Genomic DNA, 27,891 nt, shown 5'->3' on the forward strand with positions numbered 1-27,891 from the left:
TGTAACAAATACATTGAGCCCTATGTTTCACTATGTTGCTTTATTCTGCCATTTGGCGGTTCACATTTAAAACAAAATGACGTATATTGTAGTATGTCCCAATGGCAGTGGAGGGGGGCGTCTCCAACTATTTTGTTACAAACACGAATCCGGAGTAAGGAGTCTTTTTCTTCTTGGGTATGTAACAGCTGCTAAAAACAAAAACTATTTAACTGTATATCTTAACCACGTTGAGTCACAGGGTGCTGGGGGTGCGTTAGGAAGCCTCCAGTTTCCAGTTTAGAGGTTAGAATTCCTAAATGAATTTTAGGGGGGTTGTTCGTGAAAAGGGAGTAATAGACAACAAAAAAAGATACAAAAATAAATGGTTAATATCTATTTAAAAAGACAATCTGCATTAAGCCATTGTCATTTTTTACGACTGAAAAATAACATGGATGTCATATTAGCAGTGAACCCGTTTCTAAAGAAGTCGTAACATTTGCCTGCAGTGTTGCATGTAGGCTTGTTTGCAAATGGATCTGTAAGGGGAGGGAGTTGTGGTGTGTGTGTATGTGCGAGGCAGGTTTGGTTAGACATTTTACTCCCGAATTTTGCAAGTAAACAAAGCACATCACGTTAAGGAACGGAGCTCTCCGTTCTTGTCAAATAATGCGAGTCATTTGGTGTTGATATCAAAAACTTATTAAAAATGTAAGCCGGGGGTTAATGCCGTAAATTCCCGTCTAGTTTGACTTTGGCATTGTTTAGTAAGGGCAACTGGACCGGAGGATTATGCTCAGAAAATATGACGAATTGATCCTTCTAGGCCCCCGATTCATTGCCATGCAAATATTTACCACAAAGTGACGAACCAGAGTTGGTCTTTAAAAAAATATCCGTGTTTTCTGTTTTGTTTTTGTATAGCATAGTGCAAGGACGGCAAATAAACGGAGCAACCGTACTGGGGCTAATAGTTGGTGCCAAATCCGGACTGCATGTGCATCGTGTCAATCGCCTTGATTCGGTTGCCTCACGTTTGTTTGCACGAAACTTGGTAGCTACAAAATGGAAAAGGTCTCCGTCGCTGTGTGTTAGCACTGGTGGTGAAGCTGTTCAAAACAATGCCTCCATTGGTCGCACAATGCCGGAGGTGGCGATTTAGCCTACTTCAGCCAAGGCGAATCTTGCACGACTGAAAAGGAAATCTGCGTGAATTTACTTATGAGGAAAATAAGGGATGTGAAAAACGAAAAGAAATGCATCCACGATTTGCATTGCAAGAAGCAACCGTGTGTGATCGGACGTTCGCTGCAGCTGCCTGCCACAGACAGAGCTTACGAGTCAGTCACTCGCTGCCTCACTGACTGGCGACTGCTGCTGCTAGTGCTTTATTATCTCTCTCTCGGAGAGAGAAGGAATCCCGGGTTGTGTTTCTGACCCCGCCTCTCGTGGGCGGAGGACCGGAGGTATGAGAATGACGTTTTGCGTTATGATCTACTTAATAACTCTATGGTTATGATGCATTCGCTGTTCGTCAGGTAGCCCCTCCCACTACTAGTGTCCTCAACCAAGATCGCATGGGCATTGGGCGCCAGGCATAGGGGCGGGCGGGCAGTCGGCTACGCTGTGATTGTCTACTACTTGGTTGTCAGGGAAACCATCCCTGACACGTGATTGTCTCTTGCCAGGGCCAGGCCATCCCATATGGCCCATACTTGTAAATTGCCTGCCTGATTGAATAAAGGTCATCAAAACAAAAAAAAAGACCATGATAATCTGTAAAATAGGACGGAACCGTTTAAAATAAATGTATGCTGAATTTGCTGATGAATACTACACCCCCCCCCCTCTGCTTGCTACACAGTAAGTAACCAATCGACAACTAGCCATAAGCCAATCACAACGGGACCGTATCTCGGGGCTATGGGATCTAAACTGGTCTGGGTTATTTTGGAAGTTCCGCCTTTTGTGGAGGCTTAAGAAATCACGAATAGTGATTGGCTGCCATGCAGAGAAAGGGGTGGTAACCTAAGACGGCGATGGAAGGCAATGTATATAATCTCCACCCACAGGCACGTGTCGCCAAGCAAACTCCAGGAAGTCGTTTTTGAAAAAGACATAAAAGATCATCCAAACGGTTTACAACATTTAAAAAATACAAATAAATGTGATGGCAAAATCATAATCTACCGGGGGCTTTGTGTTAAATCCTTTTAGCATAGCTTTTGTTACGGTTTGTTTCGCAAACTTGATAATGTATGTGTATTCAATCGAAGTACAGAATCCGAATTATTGTTGTTGCAATGCACATTGCACACACAAGGAAAGCCTCGGTGAGCTATGTGCAATGTGTGTTTTACTGAACAACAGTGTAGAAACATCTTAATTTTAAGTTACTGACCCAAAATACAAACCTAAGCAACAATATAGATCTTTGAAAATAATAAGTGTCTTGAGTGAGCCTGTCAAGCGACGGTGAATGATCCTCATTCTGGCGTTGTCGCGCTTCAAGTCAAATGGGCGTAGCAGCGGTGCAGCTGCACAACATGTCCCTGACTGACATGTCTAACGTCCAATCAACGCCTGAAGACCCTTCCCATTCGGGGGTGACGACCAATAGGATTTGACGAGGGCGGGACAAAGTAGAGGTGACCACGCCTCCCAACATCCAGCTAAACGAACGGAGATTGTTTTCCTCTCAGGGAGATTCTCCTCCGAGGATTCTTTATATATTTTTTAAACAAACTAAAAGCCATAGAGAAGTTGGCGTCTCACATACATGGTGTATCTTAGGTTTGCCTGAAAACTTTCGTCTCTTAACTACACAAGTGCTTATCAAAGAACCAACAGTAACAACTTCGGCTGGCCGTTAAAGAAGAGAGTCGAGAGGAGGGGGTGAGTTGAGTCCAGTTGGATTCATTCAGTTTTAAATACCTCGCCAGTTGTTTGCAAACTGTTTTTTGATCAAGAACCGCGTGAGCGATCAGAAGCAACGCGTCGCTGTTTCAGTCATAATGATCGCGTTTACAATCCAGTGAATCCACGGCGAGAGTGAAATATTCACATCATCGTTGAAAACACACAAGCCCGTGTCCGACCGCTAACAACCGCTAGCCTTAGCTGCATGTCGTGTTGACTCGTGTTGTTTACATTAGCTTTGGAGGGCTAACGGGGTTGATTACACTCTTCGCCGTGCAACCAGAAAATGGCATTTGCCCCCCCACACATACACACGCACACAAACAAACGACGCGTATTGGGAAATGGGTCAAAAGAAGCGACACTTTTCTCGGCTGCAAGAGCGTGCACACTGTAGCACAGTTATGACATATTTATACACAAACGTCTTCGACAAAACTGCGCATTATCAAGTTGATTTCAGTTGAGGGTATTATGTTGGTATGAATGAAGAAGCCCTCCTTCCTCCCTCAAAAACAAAACAAGTTGTTGACAAGTTTTGAAAGCGGTTCTTTCACTTGTGTTCAGTTGAGGGGTTTGCCAGTCAACGATGTTGTTGGTTGCTCGTCTGCAGAAGTGGATTCTAGCATTTGCAGTATTTAGTATAGGTATTTTTTTTTTGCAAATGCGGGTGGGCGCGTGGAATAAGCGACGTGTTATAACTCGAGGACGGGGATGCGATTATCAGGCCACACAGCGATCGACGCGTTACATAAAAATCCGCGACCTATGAAATTCTGTGAGCGGACTCTTCGGGAGGGTCGACTGCCAGAGTGACTGAAAACAAGTCCCCATCGGAGAGTGTTTTTAGTTGGCTTTATTGTGATAGCGAGTCTGATAAAGAGTAGGCTGAGAGGTCGTATTGTGTCTATGATAAACTAGTATAATTTGTTTTGTTTATGCAAACATGTATTAACATAAATGGCAGTAATGTCAAGAAAATGTATTGTTTGTGTCTTTAACAAGTGCCATCAGAATAAAATACGAAATAACAAATGTGTATGAGGTCACCATTCTCAGTGTAACAGTATACACTACATAGGAAAGGGTCTTCGGCTAACGTTAGCCTGCTAGCAGACCATGATAGCGTGGAAGTGTCGCTGCCTGCAGATGCTTTTCCACTTTGCGTGTGCGATCTGTTTGCACGTCTTTCAAAACATAGCATAACTTGGGGTCTTCGTTTCTTATAGAGTATTTAAAACGCATTAACAGCACGTTTGATTCAGTTCACTGGAGATCAGAAAAAGTCAGAAAAGAACGGCGTAACGAGAACTTTACCAAGTAGAGACTCTAATAAAGCCATTATGATACAAAGGTGTATTTTTGCGTGTTTGCTCCTTGAAATGTTCTTCAATTCAGTCATTGTCAATGGCTGTTGGTGTGGGGGTTTACTTGTTGGCAATCCCGTTAACATGCACCGTTACGTGTGTGTGTGTGTGTGTGTGTGTGTGTGTGTGTGTGTGTGTGTGTGTGTTAATGTGCGCGCGCAAGAGAGAGTGTACATACTTACACACTTAATAAAATGACAAGAAAAGTTACATAAGCTATTGGGTGTTTTGGCTAGGTCTGTCATTCGGTTGCTGTTGTGTGTTCAATCGTTTGGCAGCCCCAAGAAACACCCTCCATTCAGTACTGTGCTTGCCATGGAATGGATATTACACTGTAACACGGTGTCTGTAATAATTACAGGCACCCTTTAAACCATATAGTCCTGGAATTTAAAGCCAGAAAACGTACCAGCTGCATGGTTGTTACAGGCAGTGGAAATTGTGAATGGCACCTGTTTGTTGCTTACTTGCTACTAGTAGTGACTAGCCTATTTAATTATACAGTTATTTGACAATGAGCAAATTACCCTTTCTCTTATTTTATTATATATATATATATATATATATATATATATATATATATATATATATATATATATATATATATGTGTGTGTGTGTGTGTGTGTGTGTGTGTGTGTGTGTGTGTGTGATAGTGTATGTTAATACAATATGACTACCGGTATATAGCGTCTTCAGTGGTTTGAGATGGTCTTCCTACTCTTTTGAGAAATGTATACCCTGTTACAGCTCCGCCTAAAGCTCATATACCCAACTCCTGCCCAAGCAGGGATTCCCTCCTGCATATACATATTTGGTTTCCACGGAAGAGACCGGGTGTTAGTTGCAATTACCTCTAGTTCAAGTACAGACATTGACATTTAGTTTGTTACTTACATTACATATTACATTTGATCAGTGTCATCACATTTTTGTATGTTTCCAAGATCTCATTCTCAACTGTTAATTCCCCACATATTAATGGATCTGTGGTTTAACTTACTGGTATTTCTGTATAATTTGTTTTAATGCAACTATGGGTAATATTGTGGATCCAGATCTTTATCTCCTTCTGTCTCTATTTATAATGGAATGATACCACATTGGATATAACTGTTTATTTTGACATAGTTAGACATTGACATCCTACAATGCTCTCTCAGGTGTCACAGCTTCCATTGATTATGAGGTCATAATGAAGCGCCGACTGGAGGAACAGGAAACAGTATTTGCGTCCCAGCAGCGGCGTCTCCCTGGCAGCGTAGAGGTGTTCCAGCATCGTATCCTGGCCCCAGCCCCGCCCCCTGTCGTGTACGAGGCCGTGTCGGATAAGATGCAGCCCACAGCGGGTGTCCAGTACTCCGTCCCACAGGGATACCAGGTACATATTACCAATGCCACCACTATGACATACATCCAGTACAATGCTATTGTGCTTGCGTCACAGCAGCGTGATTACAGGTCCAACTGGGAAAGATGGATAACCACGCCCCGGACTCATTTTTGAAGCTTGTGATTGGCTGGACCGGACGTAGGGAGCGCTCTGTTGTAGTCACTTGGACCGCGCGAGGTGCACCAAAACCCAATTATCATGGAGTTTATCGTGCGCATAAATATAACGATTGCATTCACCACGGCTTCGTAACTCGCGCGGCGCTCCGCCGGCCGCGCGGCCCTGGCCCGCTCTTCGCGGCCACTCGCGCCGGGCGAAGAGCAGGACCAAGCTCCGCTGGCCTTCGCACCGCTTGCAATGTCGTGGACAATAACTGTGAAAACGAGCGAGTGTTCCCATATACTGGGATGTGGCGTTACTTGTGTGACTGGTGACGGGTGTATCCAACAGCAATCAAATAATTACATCCCTCTTTAATACACTTTATTTTGTAGAACCACTACATAAACTGCCTCGGATGCACAGACTGATACTAAAATTGCACAATAAAATACAATAAAGCCAAATTTACTAACACAGTTTTAATTTGTTTGCACCTGCTGTATTGGTATCACTGCCTTGTGTCAAACTTGTGAACCCTTCAGCTGCACTGCTAGTAAATATTAACATTACCAAATCTCAACCAAGTGGCCAATGAGTTGAAAATAAGGCATTTGGGTGAAGGGATTTGAAGTTTAGATTATTTATCTTAGTTGCAGACAGCAAGTTGTATTAGCGAGTGTGTTCATGTTTTGTGATTGTTGTGCCGATTTTACCCATTTGTCTTGTCTCTCGCAGAAGTCTTTCACAGTGTATACTGTATAGATCACTATCAAGGAATGCTGTCCCTGATTCTAGTGCTTTCATACCGTGAAAAGGTCTCCTTCCTTCTCCCACCAACATCTTCCCCTCCACCATGTTCCCAGGTTCCCCTGGTGTCTCAGAACAGTGGTGGTCATGGTCACAGTTCTAGCCCAGCCGTCCATGGAGGGTCACATCACCACGGCCCTGCAGTCCAAGCCCACGGCCCCTCAGTGATGTCTGGGCATGGCCACACTGCCACACCCCCTGCGCCCACTCAAGGAACACCGCAGTTCCAGAGACTGAAGGTCAGATGATCGTGTTTTTGTTTTGTTTTGTTCTCTTAACACTAATAAATACAAATTCTATTCACAAGTGGAATATTAGACAAATGCTGATGATTAGCTCTGTCTAGAATTACTGGTGTACCTTAACTCATTCCACCTCAAAGGGCAAGTTCACCTCTGGGACAACCTGATCTTATTTTATTGTTGTTTGGGACACAATCAACACAATCCTGTGTTATTTTTTGTGTTCAATATGTGTTTTGAGATGTTTTAGTATTTCAGCATGAATGATGATGCATTTTGCATCATATGATGCAGCATGATGCATCATACGATGCAAAATGCAGATTGAACACAAAAAATAACTCAGGATTGTGTTGATCTTGTCCCAAACAACAATAAAATAAGATCAGGTTCTCCCAGAGGTGAACTTGCCCTTTAAGCCTTGCTCGTCCCAATAAGGGTTGAAAAATGTGTATCTGATGGACAGAGGTTTCCTTAATACCATATATAGTAGGATAATATAATTGTACATCCCCTCTCTAAATAAAGTTACAAAGAGCTGTAATAATATAAGAGGAACAAATGCATTTACCTTTATTTGGATTTCCTATCTGTGTGAAGGTTGAAGATGCTTTGTCTTACCTGGACCAGGTGAAGCTACAGTTTGGGAATCATCCACAGGTCTACAATGACTTCCTGGACATTATGAAAGAGTTTAAGTCTCAGAGGTAAGACGAGTAATCTCTAGATTTGATGGATCTAAGAAAGCAATTGAATACGTATTCAAATCCTTTGCAAGTAACTGTGTACTCATTAGGTAGCTTTTTTCCCTTTGCCTCGACATGTAATGATCTTACATGCTTTGTTTGTTTGAAACTCCTTGCGACTAATTTTATCAAACTGTTCATCTCAGTAACATGAGCAGTGAGTAAAGAGCTAATTGTCTACTGTAAAAAATTCTATGTAATTCTTCAAATTAATTGTCACTAAAGAACGCATTATTTAACATGCTATGTTGTCTGCTTAAAGCCCTGTCTAGACAGCAAGCATATTATATGTAAGAGTGCAATCGTGATTTTCACACCCTTCTGGCCAATCTAGTCTTTTTCTCTACCTTACACTCAACTGGAATGTCCCATAAAGCAGAAAGTTCTTTTAGAAATAATGATTATTTAATGATAATAGCTTTTACTACTGTTGGGGGAAATATTAAAACTAGAAAAGGGCACTCATCCGTGCGCAGGTCTTTGCCAGGCTGGGTGACCTACACAGCACTGTGTCAGTCATGGGTTGCAGCCAGTAGGACAGAAAATGGTGTTTCTATAACATACATTTCCCTGACACTCGTCACATGGCTCACAAGATAATGTTGGACCTAATTTGGTGAAAAATCTCAAACAGTGTGAGCAGTGTTAAGTTAACACTTCTGCTGCTAAACATGTCCAGGAACGTGAACACAGAGAGAGAAACCCTTTTTTCACAGCGACACTGGGCCGTGAGGATCGCCCGCAGTTAGGATTTTTCATTTCCGTGTGAAAATAAACTCGGCTGCCATTTAGACCGTGAATTTCCACAACATGGACTTGATTGTGGCTTCCGGGGATCTTCAAAATAAAGCGCAAGTGAATGGTGGCACTCTATAGCCAAATAATTACCAAATAATCTTAATGTGTTAAAGTATATGCATTCTTCTGTTGTCCATTAACTCATCCACGACGTGCCACGCCAAACTCTTTGATGTCTCTGTGTGCCCTCGACGAGTTTGACGCGTCGCGGGGAGTCTTACAGTAAACTGAAGTTTACTGTGCGAGGCACCCGCCTGTGAAGAGAAACACTCCAATTCCCGTAATGCAACGGGGTATCACGTGACCGAGAAATCCGTTCCCTTGTAGGGAGCAGTGTTATGCTGCTGCACAAGTGCATTTATCTCCTGATCTAATTTTTAAATCATGTTCATGCCTTCTCTACCAGCCGTCACAAAAGCACTGATGCCCGTGATTGTTATTTTTCTGTACTGAGTGAAAGAAAATTCTATCGCAAAAATAAACGGGACATGCTCGGATTACATTTACTCTGATTACTTTTTACCTGGAGCTCCCAAACAAGTTAAAAAAGCGGGTTTCCATGGCAACTGACAATTAAATCTTGAATAATCCTGGGCACCTGGTGTGTTAATGTCAAGGCTGCTCTCAGCGCCACTTGGTCACCCAGCGGTATTGCAGCTGAATATACTCATCATACCTACACACTCGGTCAAGCATTGGAGCGCTGAGGCACCGCTCAAAAATATCAAGCTTCTGCAACACTTGACATTTTTTGTATTTGTTGCGTCGTGGAATTCTGATCAATCAATAATCAATGAGGCAATGAGGAGACAAGGCAATGTACTAGGTGGTGGTGGTTAGGTTTATGTTACATGATATCATGGTCAGAACAGAAGTACATTTAACACTTGTGTTAGTGGTAAGGTAGTTCTGTGCCGAGGCACAGGTCAGACTGTGGTTGCTTCAAGGTCTCGAGGACGAGCTGTACCATAACAAAATAGGCTTTACCAAAACAATAGCTACTTCGGCCTAGTGAAGACATCTTGACTCTTACAAGTTATCAAATATCATAATATCATAAAGAACTAGATATTAATGTAATCAATGAACACATAATCTACTCTAATAACGTCACACATAATCAATCACAATAACATAATAATCTGACATCTTCCTGAATAGTATGAATTTTGTGTCATTGTACAAGGAATCCAGAATAATTTGATTGTATAGATTTAAAAACATAGGGGCGGACTATATTTTTAAAGAATGGGGTAAAGTGTCTTCCTTGGCCTACTGGAAGTGTGCATTCAAAGTTTCACACTGATTGGTCCGCCGGTGTACAAGATTAGCTATACAGACACATACATGGTCACACACAGACGGGAGAAAACAGTCTTCGCCTCATTGCCTGTCAAGGACAATGACCTATAATTATTACTGGGCTGGATAGATGTCTAGATATAAGTTCAATAATAACTGGGTAGCAGATAATGGTCAGGTCTCCCAATAGAAACAAGGGGCGTTGTTGTGTCTACATAGATAGATCCCTAATTAACTACCCTTAAGGTTCTGGCAGACAATACAACACTTTTTACAATGCCACGGCGGGATGTGCAGCATTCATACTAACACTCACCCCTCTGTTTTCAGTTCTTCAGAGTTTGTTCTGGCTCACATTATCAAAGCCAGTAAGAATAAAGCGTGTTTTCTACTTTGTTTACGATAGTGTCACTCACTGGAAATGGCTGTTCTACAATCTCACAATGTTTTCTTTTTGTAGTTTTTTCTTGTTAAAACAGTCTTTTACACTGTTGTTACATCTTAACTACGCATCTCTGGCCCCTTTTCCACCAGTTAAATGTTTCTTGGAACCTTTCATGGAAGTTTTAAGCGGAACCATTGTACTGGTAACCAAGAATCCACAATGGAGGGCATTGATGCTTACAGCCTACAGATATATAGGCAATTATTTATTTATCCCACGGTGGACATTCAGTCATCAATGGCAGTTACAGTTTCCCGAAATAAACTTTGCATGCATATTTGAAAGAGAACCAATATTGTAGATATTCAAGTTGTCAATCATTTATGATTTGATATGTAACATATGTGGATTTGAGGCTGATTTGTGTGTTAAGATAAGATGGATGTTCAATCATTCCTGTCGTCCTGTCCTTCCAGCATCGATACCCCAGGTGTGATCAGCAGGGTGTCTCAACTCTTCAAAGGCCACCCTGACCTCATCATGGGCTTTAACACCTTCCTGCCTCCGGGCTACAAGATTGAGGTTCAACACGCTGACCTAGTGAATGTGACCACACCGGGCCAGATTCACCACATCACACCACACGGCATCTCAGTGTCCATTATCGGAGTGCCCGCCCAGCAACAAACCCAGCTGCCAGCCTCTGCAGCCCCCACTGCTTCGGCCACCACTGCCTCAACCAGTGCGCCGACTGTTCTAACCCAGCCGACGCCTGCCAAGATTAGCAAGGTGAGGAGAAAAGTGTTAGTTGGTTGTGTGTTGTGTTGGATGTCATTGTGTTCCATCTCAGACAAAGAAACATTAGAGTAAAAGAGGGTATGGCAGCAAAAGAAAAAAAGGGTGCCTGAGTGGGTGTCTGACCGCAAGATTGCCAATTTGAAACCCTAGAGCTTGTAGATCAGCTATCTTCAAAGAGGTTTTGTAGAGGGGGAAAAAGAGCAGACCAAGTACAGAGTGAAAGATCAACTTTATTAAGTGTTGACGGTTCAAGTAGTAAATATCTGAAAACAAATTGACATGAATCCAAAATACACTGATGATTGTGCTGTCAAACTATGAAACTATATGGAATCTACGAAAAGGTTGTGGGGGTCCCTGCTTCATCTCTCTCTCAACTAAGGGGTCCTTGGCCTGAAAACGTTGAAGACCCCTGCCTTAGAGCAGCGGGGAAATCATTTTTGGAGACTGGTGCTGCTGTTGTCACACTGCCAAAAATAGTTCATGTTATTAATCTGTCCAGTGGCCAGCAGTAGAAGACTGATAATAATAATAATCCATTCCCAACAGTGTTAATTCTGACAGCAAATTTGTATTTCATTTTAGTCATAGTCTTTTAAAGTCATAGTTTTAATCATCATTTATAGATGATGAACATTTTGTCATAGTTATAGTCGACAAAATTAACACTGATTCCCAGTGTGTATTTGAAGGTAGATGTTGTTGGTCTTTTCCCTGGAAAAACAAATCTCCCTTTTTTCCTCACCACTCTTTCAATGCATCCCACTCTCTCCTCAGCCTCTCCAGTCTCCGGCCCTGACCCCCAGCAGCCAGAGTAATCCATCCATCCCATCGTACACCTCTCCACGCTCTCCACCCCTCCAGCTCCACCCCCCGCTGAGCTCCACCCCGTCAACAACAGGACCACCTCTCCAGAACAACCAGCCAGTGGAGTTCAACCATGCCATCAACTACGTGAACAAGATAAAGAACCGCTTCCAGGGACAGCCAGACATCTACAAAGCGTTCCTGGAAATTCTGCATACATACCAGGTAGTGCTGGGGCAGTATTATATCAATATAATATATTCTCTTTTAATGAACGATGTGAAGAATTCTTAATAAATCCGGTCACAGCTGTCGCAAGCAGAGGCATAAAGAAGTGCCTTTTAAACTGACCGAAGGCAGGTTTGTTGTACCTTTGTTTTTTTATCACTCTGAAGAATTAATCTAACCACGTCCTCCTCCCTCTTCACAGAAGGAGCAGCGTAATGCCAAGGAGGCAGGGGGGAACTACACTCCAGCTTTGACGGAGCAGGAAGTGTACGCCCAGGTGGCGCGTCTTTTCAAGAACCAGGAAGACCTGCTGTCTGAGTTCGGACAGTTCCTACCCGATGCTAACAGCTCTGTGGTGAGCTGTGGCCTCTTCTTTCTCTTTACTTTATTTATGTATTTATTTAAACAGTCATCCATCATGCCTGATGTGAGCAAAACCAACATAGTGGAAGATGGACAACAGAATGTATGTCAGACATTTTAGTCCATCAAAGTCAGTCAGTCAGTTTAATTTACCTTTCTAAATACTCCAAGCTAGATAAATACTACCATTTAATTGCCAATAGTTTAACCATGCAATAATAGTATTATCTCTGTATGTATCCAATCTGTGTAATGTAACCTTTTTTTAAGCCAGTGTTATGTATCAAAGCATTGAGCCTCCCTGGTCCTTGGAAACCCATAGTACTGCAGGTGTTAATCGTTCCATGACCACTAGGACTGCTGGATTTCTATCCTTCAATGGCCCCAGGGGTTAAAGTTCTCAGTCCTGGGGACTGATTTCAGTCTTGAGGATTCCATAGGGGCTATTTCTGGGTCTCGGGAGCAAAAGCTTATCGGTTACATGACCGATAACCGTTGTTAACCGAAATGCGCTATTTTACCCAATTAAAAAAGGGAAAACACACCTGTTTTTTCCCCATAATAGAGCTCCCTTTTTGCACAGTAAAAACAACAATACTACGAGGAAGAATAATATGATACAAAATGTTTTCTATAAGAAATTTGTTTTTTGCAGTACGGTAGGATTGACATAATCATGTCATGTCTGTAATGTAACGCGTCTCGGCTGCAATAGCAGCAGCGCGACTCACAAGTCCTATAACAGATTAACTCCCAATGTGTAAACACGCAAATGACCGCAAATCATCAACCGAAAGCTCAGTCAGACAATTAGGCGGGCGCGACTAGTTTTGCGTTTGCAGATCGGATATAAACCTGTCATCATCAACACCACCTAATCCTAGCAAGTTGGTTTTAAGCTCTTCTTTCCTCTTTAAAACGGGATCGACAGGTGACGGCGTCTGTTTTGGAAAATCCAATTATCGCTGTTTGTTTCCTGATAAAGAACAAGCTTGTATCTCTGTCAACGTGTGGAGGACAGCAACAGCATGTATGGATGTTACACCGACATTGGTGTCGGGGGCTTGACACAGAAATGTGTGACCGCATCGCATAGTTGCATGGGTGATGATGTTACTCAGGCATTGGTGTCCTGGGCTTTATCTGTGACAGCGCGCTGCCTTTTCTTTCTTTTTGTTTTGTATAATCGGCGACCATTCTGATGGCTTCATGCTTGCTCTTGTTGTTGTCGGCTTGTTGTTGTGTGAGGAGGAGTTGACGCTGCACTGGAAAGGAAAAACGGACGATTGTTCGACTTTCTTTTTCAAGTTCGAATATCGTGCCATCAAACAAAGCTTTGAATATTCGATTTTTTTGGGTCAGCTCTACACACATTCAGTGAAAGCAGTTCAGAACTTCAGGGAAACACCCCAAATATTGGCATGTGCCATGCGCCCCATGTTTCAAAAATCACATATTGGGACATGGTCTGAAAATACATTTCAGTCTTGGGATTTTTTTGGCTTTAACCCCTGATGGCCACTAGTACTGCTGGCTTTCTGTGCTAATAGGACCACTATTCGGCTACCAGGGCCACAAGTTCAACTGGTCCTACTTACAAATGAATAGTTTTACCCAGTGTCCTTGTTATTCTAGCAGTCTAATAAGAGCCTGCAATTCATCTTTATTGATCGCTGTGGGCAGTTTTGTTTTCTATTTATCCCACCCTAACTATTAGGGAGCATTGGGCAGTGACTGTACAGTGCCCTTGACCACTTTGGTCAAGGGCACTGGCTGGAATATGATCCTAACACATGATCCTAGGACAGAAAGCCTGCGGTACCAGTGGATGTGAAGGACATGTGCTGGTGACCACTGGACCAGATATCCTTCTTATACTGTTGTCTTGTGTTTCATACAGCTTCTGAGTAAGACCACAGCAGAGAAGGTGGAGTCAGTTCGTAATGACCACGGGGGAACGGCCAAGAAGCTGCAGCTCAGCAAACAGCGACCCAATCAAAATGGCTGTCCTATCAGACGCCATCCATCCGCTGGCCCCTCACCGCCTGTGAAGGTACAATAACTGTAATAGTTGTCCTTGATCAAAGAATATTACATATATATATTTTTTAATATAAATTAAAAAGAATATATACAAGCTTTGTCTTCCCCTTTTCCCATGGTTACTTGCTGCAGAAGAAGCCCAAGTTACTGAACATAAAAGATTCCTCAGTGGCAGAAACCAGCAAACATGGACTCGGAACAGAAACTCTCTTTTTTGAGAAGGTGAGTTTTGTTTGTGATTTAAAAAAAAAAGCATTTCCCCTTAAATTCAACACAAAGCTTTATTCTGAGGCGGCCGGTTCACTCCTCTTCACTATTTTACCAGGTTTCTACAGGTTGCAGTAGAGGTAGTGTGAGTGTATGTTGACCACCACATTACAGTATATAAAAATACAGAAATAAAGTATCAGGGGCGCCAATGGCCTACCGGGTAAGGCACAACCAAATTTAGGCTAGGCTCTTGAAGCCTGACGGGTTCGATTCCCAAGCTCGACGACCTTTACTACTTGTGACTCTCTGTTTCTCTACTCCCTGTTTCCTGTCACTAAAAAGCCCAGAGACGTGGACATCAGGGATCTCCATTTATGGGCATAAAAGGGATCTATCTAACAGGGCATCATTAATATTGATGATATGAGGGAACTCCATATATGGGCATAAAAGGGAATCGGCAATCCCAATCTGTTAGAGTGGTTCCCCTGATATCACAGTGACATCAGAGCATGATGTCAGAGCGGCAAACCCATAGACTGCAAAAATGTGTACACGGACGTACGGACACGGACAAGCTGTGACGTTTCTCATAGTAAACTGCAACCTTAAGTTGCAATTAGCCCAATAGTATAGTGTGTCAACCACATGATCTCTACATCCCTAGGGTGGATTGAGTCTCCTCCCCTGCTGTCTAAATTAAGTAATATACTATTTGAAATCATCAAGCGTATCTGTTGGTGTTGCAGGTGCGTAAAGCATTACGGAGTGCCGAGGCCTATGACAACTTCCTGAGGTGTTTGTTGATCTTCAACCAGGAAGTAATCTCCAGAGCTGAACTGGTGCAGCTAGTGCTGCCCTTCCTGGGGTGAGTACTGAGTAGTAATACCCTTATACACATAACTGGATCAAGCCTTATGTTCCAGCTTGATTTATTTTTGGTGTTCACTTGGCAGGCACATCAGGTGGTGATAATATCACCATGTATCACTCATACTGTATATCCCTTAATCCCACTTGTAGAAAATTCCCTGAGCTTTTTAACTGGTTTAAGAACTTCCTGGGTTATCGGGAGATGTCGTCCCACATCGAGGCATACCCCAAGGAGCGGGCAACCGAGGGCATCGCCATGGAGATCGACTATGCATCTTGTAAGAGGCTAGGCTCCAGCTACAGAGCTCTGCCTAAGAGCTACCAGCAGCCCAAATGTACCGGCAGAACACCGCTCTGCAAGGAGGTGAGACCAGCAGTCACTTTATTTTATAGTACGCCATACGGTTCAAGAGTTAAATGCCAAAACATGGGAGGGAGGCGGCTTTTCCTTGGCCTACTGGGAATGTACGTGCAAAGTTTCATGATTATTGGTCCAGCGGTGCCTGAGATTAGCTGCTGACAGACAGACAGACTAACAGGAGTGAAAATATAATCCCTCGCCTTCAGCCATTTCGGCCTGGCAGGGATAGAAAAATAATCTTTAAAAAGTAAATATAAACAAGTTGTCAGACCTATTGTCTCCATGTTCTTGTTGTATTCCAGGTTCTTAACGACACCTGGGTCTCTTTTCCCTCCTGGTCTGAGGACTCCACCTTCGTCAGCTCCAAGAAGACCCAGTATGAGGAACATATCTACAGGTGTGAGGATGAACGCTTCGAGGTGAGACGCCACTGCTGCTTTTATAAAGGAGAACGAGACTCATTTCTAGGAAAGCTGAGAGGGAGACTATTTAGGACAGACAGACAGACAACAAGGGCCATGTACCACGAAGCAGGATTTGGTGTTAGTCAAGTAACTTCAGGTTTAACTCTAGTTTTTCAGAGTTACGACGGTTTTTCACTTCATTTCAGGGTACATCGGCATGGTAACTTGGGCCTTGTTCTAAACTTCTGACTGGTGGGCCAAATCTGATTTCCTATCCAGATTGGAGTCAAATTGGTTTCATGCAGTCTGAACAAGGCTTGAAGGATTGAAATCTGATTAGCAAAAATAAGTTTCCATGCCGTTGTATGCTGTTCAGACTTGATGAAACCAATCTGATTACAATCTGGATAGGACAAAAATCTGATTTGGGCTCACATCATAATCTTAATAAGGGATTCACATTGGCCATTGGGATCATTTCTTATTTGCGTTGATAATATTATTAGCATATTAAATTATGCGTTCACACAGTCAGCAATTTGTTTTGCCAGCTGTCCTTTGTGTATACAAAAATTATAGTTTGTGAACTATGTTGCTCTGCTGCCAGTAGATTTGTCCACGTTTGCGATTGGTCATATGCTGCAAACACTGTCCCTTTTATGTGAACTCGCCCATACCTAAGTTGACCACCATATTCGCATGACTAATTAGTGTGGTTGAGGTTGTTTGGGTCAGTGAAGCCACATGACGAAAATATATCCTGGACATGTTGAACTTGTTTCAAAGTGCTGGCCCCAGGCCACAACAACCCATAATCCTAACAAATTGTGTATTTAACTCCCACGTAGTTGGATGTAGTTCTGGAGACAAACCTGGCCACCATCCGGGTCTTGGAGACGGTCCAGAGGAAGTTGTCTCGCATGTCTGCAGAAGAACAGGCCAAGTTCAGGCTGGACAACAACATGGGGGGTTCGTCTGAGGTCGTCCACCGCAAAGCCATCCAGAGGATATACGGAGACAAGGCCCCTGACATCATAGATGGGCTCAAGAAGAATCCGGCAGTGTCTGTACCTATCGTGCTGAAAAGGTAAGAATTGATGAAGTTCTGAAGTTCACAAAGGTGCCACTGCAAAGGAGAGTCCAGGGTTTAAAACTCACACTTCTCCTTTCTTTCAGGTTGAAGACAAAAGAGGAGGAGTGGCGAGAAGCACAGCGAGGCTTCAACAAGATATGGAGAGAACAGAATGAGAAGTATTACCTCAAGTCTCTAGACCACCAAGGCATCAACTTCAAACAGAATGACACCAAAGTGCTTCGTTCCAAGACGCTGCTCAATGAGATCGAGAGCATCTATGATGAAGTGAGTATTATCAGCGTTTCATTTCGTTTTTTAGTTTTAGTTTTTTTTGACCGACACTTAACAAGAAATCTAGTTGAAAACATTGCTATCCTGTGTTGGATTCATGGTATTTGACCATTTAACAATATTTGTATCACTAATATATTCCCAATTCATCGAGCCAAGCTCCTCAAAACACAACATAAATCAATGTGCTGAACATGATCAATTGAATGTATTTCTTATTATTTATTTATTTTCCTTTGTTTCTTCCCCATCAGCGACAGGAGCAGGCATCCGAGGAGAACCTCACAGGCCCAGTGGTGCCCCCGCCGGGCGGACCCCACCTGACGCAGACCTACGAAGACCCTCAGATCCTGGAGGACGCGGCGTCACTGATCATCCACCACGTCAAGCGGCAGACGGGCATCCAGAAGGAAGACAAGTACAAGATCAAACAGATCATGCACCACTTCATCCCAGACATGCTGTTCGCCCAGCGGGGAGAGCTGTCCGACGTGGAGGAGGGGCCGGACGACGACGCCGACGAAGATGAGGAAGAAGAGGAGATGAACCTTGAAGGCGGGAGTGGCGGCGCGTCGTCCAAGAAGCCCCACAACGGCGTGGCGAGTGGTGGCGGAGGCCGCAGCCCGTCCAAGGCGGCCAAGCTGCTGTTCAGCAACTCTGCTGCGCAGAAGCTCCGCAGCTGCGAGGACGCCTACAACCTGTTCTACGTCAACAACAACTGGTACATCTTCCTGCGCCTCCACCAGACGCTGTGCGCGCGCCTCCTGCGGCTGTACACGCAGGCAGAGCGGCAGATGGAGGAGGACACGCGGGAGCGGGACTGGGAGAAGGAGGTGCTGGGATTAAAGCGGGAGAAGAACGACAACCCGGCCGTCCAGCTAAGACTCAAAGAACCCAGTGAGTTACAACATGGTCCTCCCTTTTGGGTCTGGTTCTGTATAAGCCCTCTAACTGAACGATAAATGAAATGATAATTTCTATTGATTTTCCTAACTTGGTGCACAAATAAAGCTTTATGTTTGGCCTGCATTTCCCCTGTGCTGAAGCCAAATCATTTTTTAAATTATTATTATTTTTAAGACAATGGCTTATGCCAGGCCATAATTTGTTTATCGCATGGCCCTAGCCTTAGATATTCACAATTATGAGAATTTTATATTGGATCAACATTTTGATTTGATGAATAGATTAACATTACCATCAATGAGGAACTGCTCCAGTGTACCAAATGGTAGACCCTTAGGGACAGTGTGGGGAGGGAGCTGAGAACATGGCAGTTTCTACTGGCTGCTGGCCTTACCCTTTGTTGGTATTCCAGTATGTGAACCATCAAAGGTCGCTAGCTGTCACTGGTTGTCTGGTTGTCTGCTCTGTGTTTTGGTTCCTTTGTGCCCGGCGTGTCTTAGATGTGATAGAGCAGTGGTTCCCAAACTTTTCAGGTTGAGACCCAAAAGAGAGATTAGACGTTTGCCTGGGACCCAAACTAGTGAAAATAGCAGATCTACAAGCGCACAGTGGATCGCTTTGTGCCGCATTGCGAGTTTGTAGATCGGCTATTTTCACTACTTCTTGATTATTATATTTATTTTAAAATGTTATTTTTATTTAAAAAATATATATATTATAAAATAATTCATTTGGAATATATATATATTTTTAAATGTAGGAAAATACATGTTTTACTCAAGTCGTGACCCATAGAAATTGGTCTGTGACCCACAAATGGGTCCCGACCCACTGTTTGGGAAACAGTGTAAGATTATTATGGTGTGTTTGCTCTGCCTTGATGGTCTCTCTTCTGTTTGTCTCGCCCCCTAGTGGACATAGAGGTGGAGGACTACTACTCTGCATTCCTGGAGATGGTTCGTAACCTGCTGGATGGGAACATGGAGACGTCGCAGTACGAAGACTCTCTCAGGGAAATGTTCACCATCCACGCCTACATCGCCTTCACCATGGACAAGCTGATCCAGAGCATCGTCAGGCAGGTGAGCATCCAGCCTTGAAGGTGTTGTTTAAGGTGTGGCCGTTGGCCAAGCCATCTGGAACATGTTTTTTCTTTATGTATGTCTGTCCTCTCAAAAGCAGATCGATCACAACTCATGCCACTACGTACATGAGGAGGTCATGACTCATGAAACAGAAGTACCTCTGGCCACAAAAGTCTGATAATGTGTGTAGGGAAATTAAAAAGAAAGTGAAACTAAAGAGCGTGAAATTTGGGTCATAGTTTAAAATGTATGCATGTAAAATAGAATCTCTTGGTCACACCGGTGTTCTTCTTGTCAGGTTTTGAGCCGCTTGGTGCAATATTGGTGAAGTATTTCTAAAGATCGCTATTTACATAAAATAGAATCTCTTGGTCACACCGGTGTTCTTCTTGTCAGGTTTTGAGCCGCTTGGTGCAATATTGGTGAAGTATTTCTAAAGATCGCTATTTACATTTGGCCAGATAGATCGCCACCACACTAGGACATGACACACAAGCAGCCAGCCTATAGTGCTGAGCTATGCTGAACACTGCATTGTGGTTTTGTGCATTCACAAACTGTACACAATCATTCAGATAAATCAGTGGTTCTCAACCTTTTCAGGCCGCGACCCCCAAAATAATCATATTTTAACTGGGGACCCCCCCACCCTGACGAGCACTAAGAGTTGAGGCATTACATTTTGTATAACACGGTTCCATTGTGAAAATAGCAGATCTACATGCTCACAACGCCTCGCGCTGTGCGCATGTAGATCGGCTATTTTCACAATTTCTGCCTCTGATATTTAAAGATTTGTTTTTGGGGCTTTTATGCCTTTATTTGATAGGACAGTAGACTGACATGAAATGGGCGGAGAGATGGGGAGTGACATGCGGCAAAGGTCGCCCGGATTGAGAATCGAAACGGCGACGCCGTCAGGCATCAATGCCTTTGTGACAATTCCTTATGTGGTATGTGCCCGGACCAGTAGGCCAGCGGGCACCCTTCTGCCTCTTAATATTTGACAATTTGGCCAATGTTTAATTTGTTATTAAAACATTGCACAGTAAGTTAATCATCTGGGATCCCCCTGGGGGTCCCGACCCACAGGTTGCGAACCACTGAGACAAATGGCTGTGACTTTCCCACGTAATGCTTCTCCCATCCCTTCCTCTCCCGCTCTCTCCAGTTGCAACACATGGTGAGTGATGAGGTCTGCGTGCAGGTGACAGACCTCTACCTATCAGAGAGCAGCAGCGGGGCCACGGGCGGGCCCCTGTCCACGCAGACCTCCAGGAGCCCATCGGAGGCCCTCTATCAGAGGAAGGCAGAGCATGTGATGTCTGACGAAAACTGCTTCAAGGTAGGACGAGTCAAATTCAATCAATACAGTCAGTAGATAGATTTGTAATGAACTTTCAGGGGAGGTATTCAATATCAAGACATGGAACCATGTAGGTCAGTGGTTCCCAAACCTTTTAGCCCGTGACCTAAAATAGAAATTAGACGTTCGCCCGGGACCCAATCTAGTGAAAATGGCAGATCTACAAGCTCACAACGTGTCGCTTTGTGCCTCGTTGAGAGCTTGTAGGTCGGCTATTTTCACTACTTCTTAATTATTATTATTTCTTAGATGTGTTTGTTTGAAAATGTATAACATGTATAACATGTATAACAAAAGGTTTTTTCCATTATGCATTTTATTTTTTGTAGGAAAAGAAAATGGGATTTTTACTTGAGTCATTACTAGGGGTGTAACGATATAGTAACTGATCGAAAAATCTATTTTAATTTGCAATGATCTACTACGGTATATCGTTTGCAAAAGCTAAGTATCCCACCGTTTTAGCTTTGTATCGTTTTAAAATGCGGTAATCGGTATCGAATCGTTTTGCAATGCAAATCTTTGATTGTATGGAAATTAAGTATTTGTGCCTTGTATTTGTCAATTTTAAGATGGAAAAAGAGGGGTCTAATTACTTCTCTCTCTTGATAAATGTGTGTAATCTCTGTGTTCATGTCAAGGTGGGTTTGTCCATATGTGTTGAAATATACATGTATGTCCATGTGTTTGCTAGATACAGCGTTTACTTCCATAATAATAGATTTTTTACATGTTTTACCCAGATTTAATTTCTTTGCTAAATTGTTTCTATATCGATTTTAAATCATTGAATCGAATCGTATTGTATCGCCACGAATGAACCAATATCGTCCATGTATCATATCGTTAACCATGTATCGTGATGCTTATCGTATCGCTGTTAAATGTATCGTTACACCCCTAGTCGTGACCCTTAAAAATTGGTCTGTGATCCACAGATGGGTCCTGACCCACTGTTTGGGAACCAGTGGTGTGGCTGTTCCAAATATTTCTCGTGTCTTTCTCTCCTTCGGTCCTCTAGTTGATGTTTCTGAAGAACAGAGGTCAGGTCCAGTTGACCGTGGAGCTGTTGGACACAGAGGAGGAGAACTCAGTGGAGCCAATGGAGTCTGAGGTGAGAGGTCAGCCTGGTGGCACAGCCTCAAACCAGTGGGGAGAGACTTCTGTCTGTCTTCAGGTCTCGTGGCTTAGCATTTTACATCAATGCAAGTCTACCAAACATCGCCAAACCACGACCCCTCTAGGGCAGGGGTCTTCAATGTTTTCAGGCCAAGGACCCCTTAGTTGAGAGAGAGATGAAGCAGGGACCCCCACAACCTCTTCATAGATACCTATATAGTTTCATCGTTTGACAGCACAATCATCAGTGTATTTTGGATTCATGTCAATTTGTGTTTTCAGATATTTAACCACTTGAGCTGTCATTACCTAATAAACTTGACCTTTTACTCTGTAAGTACTCTGTACTTTTTCCCCTTACGTACACCAAACCTCTTTGCCAAAAATAGCAGATCTCAGAGCTTTTAGATCTCAGAATAGATCTCAGAATAAGGACACTAGGGTTCACATGGTTAATATAAAAAAGGAGAAAGTTTCTATCACACAAAGATTTGGAGGACCCACTGTAGTAACTCTGAGGACCCCCTAGGGGTCCCGGACCAGTTGAAGACCTGTGGTTTAGCATTTTACATGACTGCAAGTCTACCAAAACCGCCAAACCACGACCCCTCTAGGGTCACAGAATTTGCTACAATAGGTTACCAATTAGAGTGTAATAACAGTCCTTCTGGAGCATTAAAGAGGCCAGACACATGGGTTCATCTCCCTGGGGCTTAGACACTCCCTTTGTCCTACATTTTATTAGGACAAATAAATATTGCCCTGACTCACCTGTTTATGCATATGAAAGAATTACCGTCCTTCTACTGAAGTGAACCATTAGAGATGCTAAATGTTTTCCCAAAAGCCGAATATAGGATGTACTGTACATCTTTATAGAATCTAGGAGGGTCTTTTTAGTTGGGGGGGGGGGGGGGGGGGGGTTCACCATGCCCTCAACAATGGGGAAAGCAAGACAACGGTTAAAATACGTAACAGAGAGGCTTTGACAGGAAATCTGGAATAGTCGGTGGCCTCAGTCTAAATTAAGCGCCAATTTTGCACAGATGTATACCAGGGCATGCTCTAATGATTTAGCTAGGGCGCCCAAGTTGGTGACCTTCGGGGTTGCCACAGCAGCAAAATCAAGTTGGGCTCCCATTGACTTTCTATACACTATACTACTGGAGGAAAAACAAATCTGCTTTTAAGTAGCATGTCTAACTAGGGGTTTGTCATGATTCTGAATCCATTTCAAGCATTTCTTTTGCACAAAAAACATTCCTTGGGGTAAAAATGGCCCCAACAAAACTGAAAACTGGTGAAAAGTGATGACTCATCACTAAACCATCGTTTTTCTAGCCCATAGATTTTTTTTGGCTTCAGAATCATGACAAACCCCTCCCATCCTACTTAAAGCATATCTTTTTCTGGGTATTTTCTTCCTGTAGTATAGTGTCAATGGGAGCCCAACTTGATTTGGCCGCTGTGGCGACCCCAAAGGTCGCTGACTCGGGCGCCCTAGCTAAATCAGAGCATGCCCTGGGCTACATCTGTGCATAATTTGGCGCTTTTAGACTGATTAGCACGAAATGACCATTTTATCTCCCTAAGGCCCCCGACTAGAATCATGGTTATGAGGTGCAGATTTTCAAATTGGATGGGATCATTGGGTCAGGTCAGTTGGAAGTTGGATAATTGATCTTTGTGGACTGGCTGATTTCAGAACTGACCCATGCATAACTGCTGCACACGCTGCCAAGTCTGTTTTGAACACCCAATTATAACAGCACAGGTTCCAGTACATGCTCCAGTTCATATTTACAAACCTTATACCAAACACAAACCTTTATGGTTTGGGACATTTTATCGGAAATCACTTTAGCAACAGAGGGTGATTGCCATTTACATCTATGTGAGATTTGTGGTAAAGCTGGTACATTATTAACGGAATGATTGTTGTCTTATGCAAGATTGTTTTGTCTTAATCTTTCAGCGTTGGTCTGATTATGTGGGACGCTACCTAAACTCCGACTCTACGTCTCAAGAAGTCAGGGACCACCTGGCCCAGAAACCTGTCTTTCTACCGAGGTAAGATTTTTTTTATGACCTTGGAGTGGAGAAGGGCCACTATGATCAAAGAGAATCGTACAGAACTCCCATTTCATATTGCTTACAACTGTAGAACTGAGAAATGTGTAATAAACTGCAGAACATTATTGCCACAAAAATGAACAAATCTAATGGACCTCATTGAGAAGACGGAGGTATTATGCAGATAAACAAACAAATTAGCTCATAAACAGCAGACCTGCTATGCACTGTCAAAACAGAGCAAACCACCACATGAACCCAGCATTCCTATCGTGGGGTGAACATTAGGCAGATAAATAGCAGATATTCAAGCTAACAACAACATTGTGAGCTTTAAGATCGTCTATTTTTAGATTTGGTGTAGACTAGAAGTGGGGGAAAGTATTGAGCCCTGGGGCACCCCGGGTAAATATATAGAGTTCAAGGGGTTTAAGGTTATTAAAACAGGAGTAGAACACAAACAGAATTGATCTAAAGTTTTGAAGGTCAGCCGTAGTTGGCAGCCTCGTCAACAAATCCTGGATGTACAGCTGCCTTGTGTTTGTGTCCAGGAACCTGCGTCGGATCAGGAAACACCAGAAAGGCAGAGAGCAGCTGGACAAGGAGAGCGGAGATGGAGGGAAGAAAAGCCTGGACAAGGAGAAGATGGAATGCATGTTTAAGCTGAACTCCTACAAGATGGTGTATGTCTTCAAGTCTGAGGACTACATGTACCGACGCACCGCCCTGCTCAGAGCAAAGCAGGTACGAAGTAACCCAGCTCGGGAGGCTCTCTCCATTCCGACATGTCGCCACTCCGAAATTGACTTCTTATTGTCGGAGTGGCGACACTCCCATAGGGATTAGGTTTAGTGTTAGGGTTAGAGATAGGGTTAGTGTCGGAATGGAGACATGTCAGAAAGGAGACATGTCGGAGTGGAGAGATGCACCCACCCAGCTCACCCATCCCCCTGGCCCTTTTATTAAACTTCTTGGAACCTCAGCTTTGTCGCACTGCCAATCCGACCACTATCTCTTGAGTCATAGTGTCGATAGGGGGCTCTTTCAGAGTACACGTTGTACCCTTCTGTCTTTGTCCCTTTTGTGCCCATACCGTATATGCAGATGTCTGTTTCGGTCTGTCAATCTTTTTTGCCCATATATGGTGATCTCTGTATTTACAATTTATACAAATAAAATAATCATACAAATAAAATAATCAAACAAATAACAAAATCACACCAACCTACTTGCGCGCTCTGCTGCTAAAAAGATAAAATTCTGGGAAATTGCAAGTGTGGTTGCCGTGACTGGATTGTGATGTCAATTGAAGCATGACCCAAAGCTTTTCCTTTTCTGTTGTGCAGCCACCTAACCTGCATAAGCCGCCCAACCTGGATAACATTACTCAGACATGTTACAAAACACAGGTTCACTTGGCTGGGAAAGAGACCGAATAGCCCACAATAGTGTTGCCTATAGCAGTGGTTCTCAAACTTTTTTGGCTGGAGTATTACACTGATTTCTGAAGCCAAGTACCCCCTTCCCCTGACTACGTCATTTTGCTTTTATTTACATCAAAAGTTCAAGTTCAATATGTTCAAAATAAAACGGTATAATGGCAAATAACAGTTTTCTATTCAATGACAGTTGTACTAGTCAAGTTATTGATCTAATTTGGTTTAACAATTTACAGATGAGCAGGTTCGCACAAAGTCTGTCAATGTGTTATCATTGACCATAACAGTAAAATACATATTGCCATTTTCTAGTTTTTCCTCACGTACCCCCTGCAGTTCCCCTGCATACCCCCATTTGAGAAACACTGGCCTATAGTAACCACACTAGAAAGCTCAAACCAAAAGGTTAAAGCTGCAATAAGCGATTCCTGATGTTTGTTTCCCTCTCTCTCTCTCGTCTCTTCCTTCCAGTCCCATGAGAGAGTGAGCACGCGTCTGCACCGTCGCTTCCAGAACTGGGTGGACGCGTGGGCCAAGGATCACGTAACCCACAACATGGCCGCCGACACGTCCAAGTGGCTGATGGGAGAAGGTCGGGAGGGCCTGGTGCCCTGCGTCACCACGTGCCACCCGGAGATCCTCAATTTTGTGAACATCAACAAGTACCATGTCAAGTACAGCCTCCCAGCCAGCAAAGCTCCGTAGTACACAGGCCACCACAACCACGAACACAGCAGGGGGGCGACTGGACTTTTTTTTTTTTTTTTTTTTTTAAGAATTTTGGGGTGGGGGATTGGACCCAGAATCTACAAAGCGCCGCATTCTGGTGACCAGGAAACCCCCAGTGAGGAGAAACACAGACATATGAGGGTGAAATAGTAATCTTTTGAGGGGGAGGGTGGTCTCTGGAGGACCTGGGGTGGAAATGACATGAAACACACAATTGGAAATTGTCCTGTGTGGAGTGGGCAGGTCCTCCAGATGTATTTTTTATCACGACCAACACGGAAGCACAAACGTTAAGCTAGCTACCGTGTATGTTTATTCATTTTGTTTGTGTGTTTGTGTTATACTCCAGGGCGGCAGGATGTCTTGGTTTTTTTATACCAGCATTTTTAGCTGGGCCCACTTTGGGTTGTGTCTTGTTCTCTTTCAACTGGGCCATTCGGTGCCAAACCTTAGGAACCGTCACGGTACCACTCACTAAAGCTCCTCCCCAGCACATACAACAACAGCACAGGCGGAACCATACGCTACACTATGAAATGTCTTTATAGGAAACTATGTCCCAGCTGTCCTGTTTGGAAGTTGTTATATGAATTATTGTACGTGTTTTTATTTTTACGTTCCAATTGCAAAGCCATGAATGTTCCAGAACAGGGTTCCTCAACCCTGGTCCTCAGGGACCCCTAGGCTAGTACTGCTGGCATTATATCCTACAAGGACCCCTAGAACAGCTGGTTTTCTATCCTACCAGGACTACTATTACTGCTGGCATTATATCCTACCAGGACTACTATTACTGCTGGCATTCTATCCTACCAGGACTACTATTACTGCTGGCATTCTATCCTACCAGGACCCCTAGTACAGCTGGGTTTGATTCTACCATGACCACTAGCACTGCTGGTTTTCTATCCCAGTGGTTCTTAACCTTTCCATATTTTAACTGGGAAGTGGGAACCCCCCACCCTGCACAAGCACTTGGAATTGTAGGAGTTGGCATTACATTTAGTTTGACTCAATCTATTCCATTGTGAAAATAGCCGATCTACATGCGCGTTTTGAGCATGTAGATCTGCTATTTTCATAATTTCTGCTTCTAATATTTGACAATTTGACCAATGTTTGACCAAAGGTACTAAAAAGGTCTTTAAAGTCCTTAAATTGTCACTTAAGAAATGTGCAGATACCCTGTATACGCTTACACTGTATGTTGGTCTGTTTACTGTTGAGTGAGAAAACAATGTTAACATTTAGCTAATCATCTGGGGACCCCCCCAAAATAATGGGACCCACAGGTTGAGAACCACTGTTCTATCCTACCAGTACCACTAGTACAGCTGGGTTTGAGCCTACCGGGGCCTCTAGCCCTACTGCTGGTTTTCCATCCTACAGTATAAAACCTTGCTGCTACTGGTTTTCTATCCTACCAGGACCTCTGGTACTGCTGGTTTTCTGTACATCCAGGACTCGTTCCTCTTAAGTTCATTATACTTACCTGGTGTCCTTGCCATTCAACAGTCTATTCAGGGACCTGGGACACCAGACGAATGCGGTTGACTTCCCTTTAGTACAGGGGTCTTCAGCAGGGGGACGGGACCCCTAGGGGGTCCTCAGTCACTACAGGGGGTCCTCCAAATCTTTGTGTGATAGAAACCTTTTTTCCTCCTTTTTTATATTCGGAGA

General features: G+C 43.4%; 1 protein-coding gene across 2 annotated transcripts; it reads left to right on the forward strand.

Moving 5' to 3' along the window:
* The first annotated feature begins 151 nt into the window (after positions 1-151).
* On the forward strand, positions 152-27,891 carry sin3aa (SIN3 transcription regulator family member Aa). 2 transcript variants are annotated; one of them, XM_080737833.1, is made up of 21 exons: positions 152-177; positions 5,430-5,647; positions 6,625-6,807; positions 7,411-7,517; positions 10,518-10,830; positions 11,617-11,871; positions 12,077-12,229; positions 14,138-14,290; positions 14,413-14,502; positions 15,240-15,358; positions 15,514-15,727; positions 16,027-16,143; positions 16,977-17,215; positions 17,305-17,488; positions 17,749-18,391; positions 19,313-19,482; positions 20,657-20,830; positions 21,873-21,965; positions 23,946-24,040; positions 24,595-24,787; positions 25,954-27,891. In XM_080737833.1, the coding sequence occupies exons 2-21, from the start codon at positions 5,462-5,464 to the stop codon at positions 26,185-26,187; spliced, it is 3,915 nt and encodes a 1,304-aa protein (XP_080593959.1). In that variant the 5' UTR covers positions 152-177; positions 5,430-5,461; the 3' UTR covers positions 26,188-27,891. The 2 variants fall into 2 exon arrangements, with proteins under 2 accessions (XP_080593959.1, XP_080593958.1); XM_080737832.1 differs by lacking the exon at positions 152-177 and adding an exon at positions 2,678-2,877.

The sequence above is a fragment of the Nannobrachium achirus genome (genome assembly GCF_963921795.1).
Source record: "Nannobrachium achirus genome assembly, chromosome: 11".
NCBI classification, from domain to species: domain Eukaryota; kingdom Metazoa; phylum Chordata; class Actinopteri; order Myctophiformes; family Myctophidae; genus Nannobrachium; species Nannobrachium achirus.

Coding starts and splice junctions, on each gene's coding strand:
- sin3aa (XM_080737833.1), top strand. CDS start 5,462: ATGAAGCGCCGACTGGAGGAACAGGAAACAGTATTTGCGTCCCAGCAG. Junction 17,216..17,304: donor GTACCTATCGTGCTGAAAAG/GTAAGAATTGAT, acceptor CCTTTCTTTCAG/GTTGAAGACAAAAGAGGAGG. Junction 24,041..24,594: donor AAACCTGTCTTTCTACCGAG/GTAAGATTTTTT, acceptor GTTTGTGTCCAG/GAACCTGCGTCGGATCAGGA.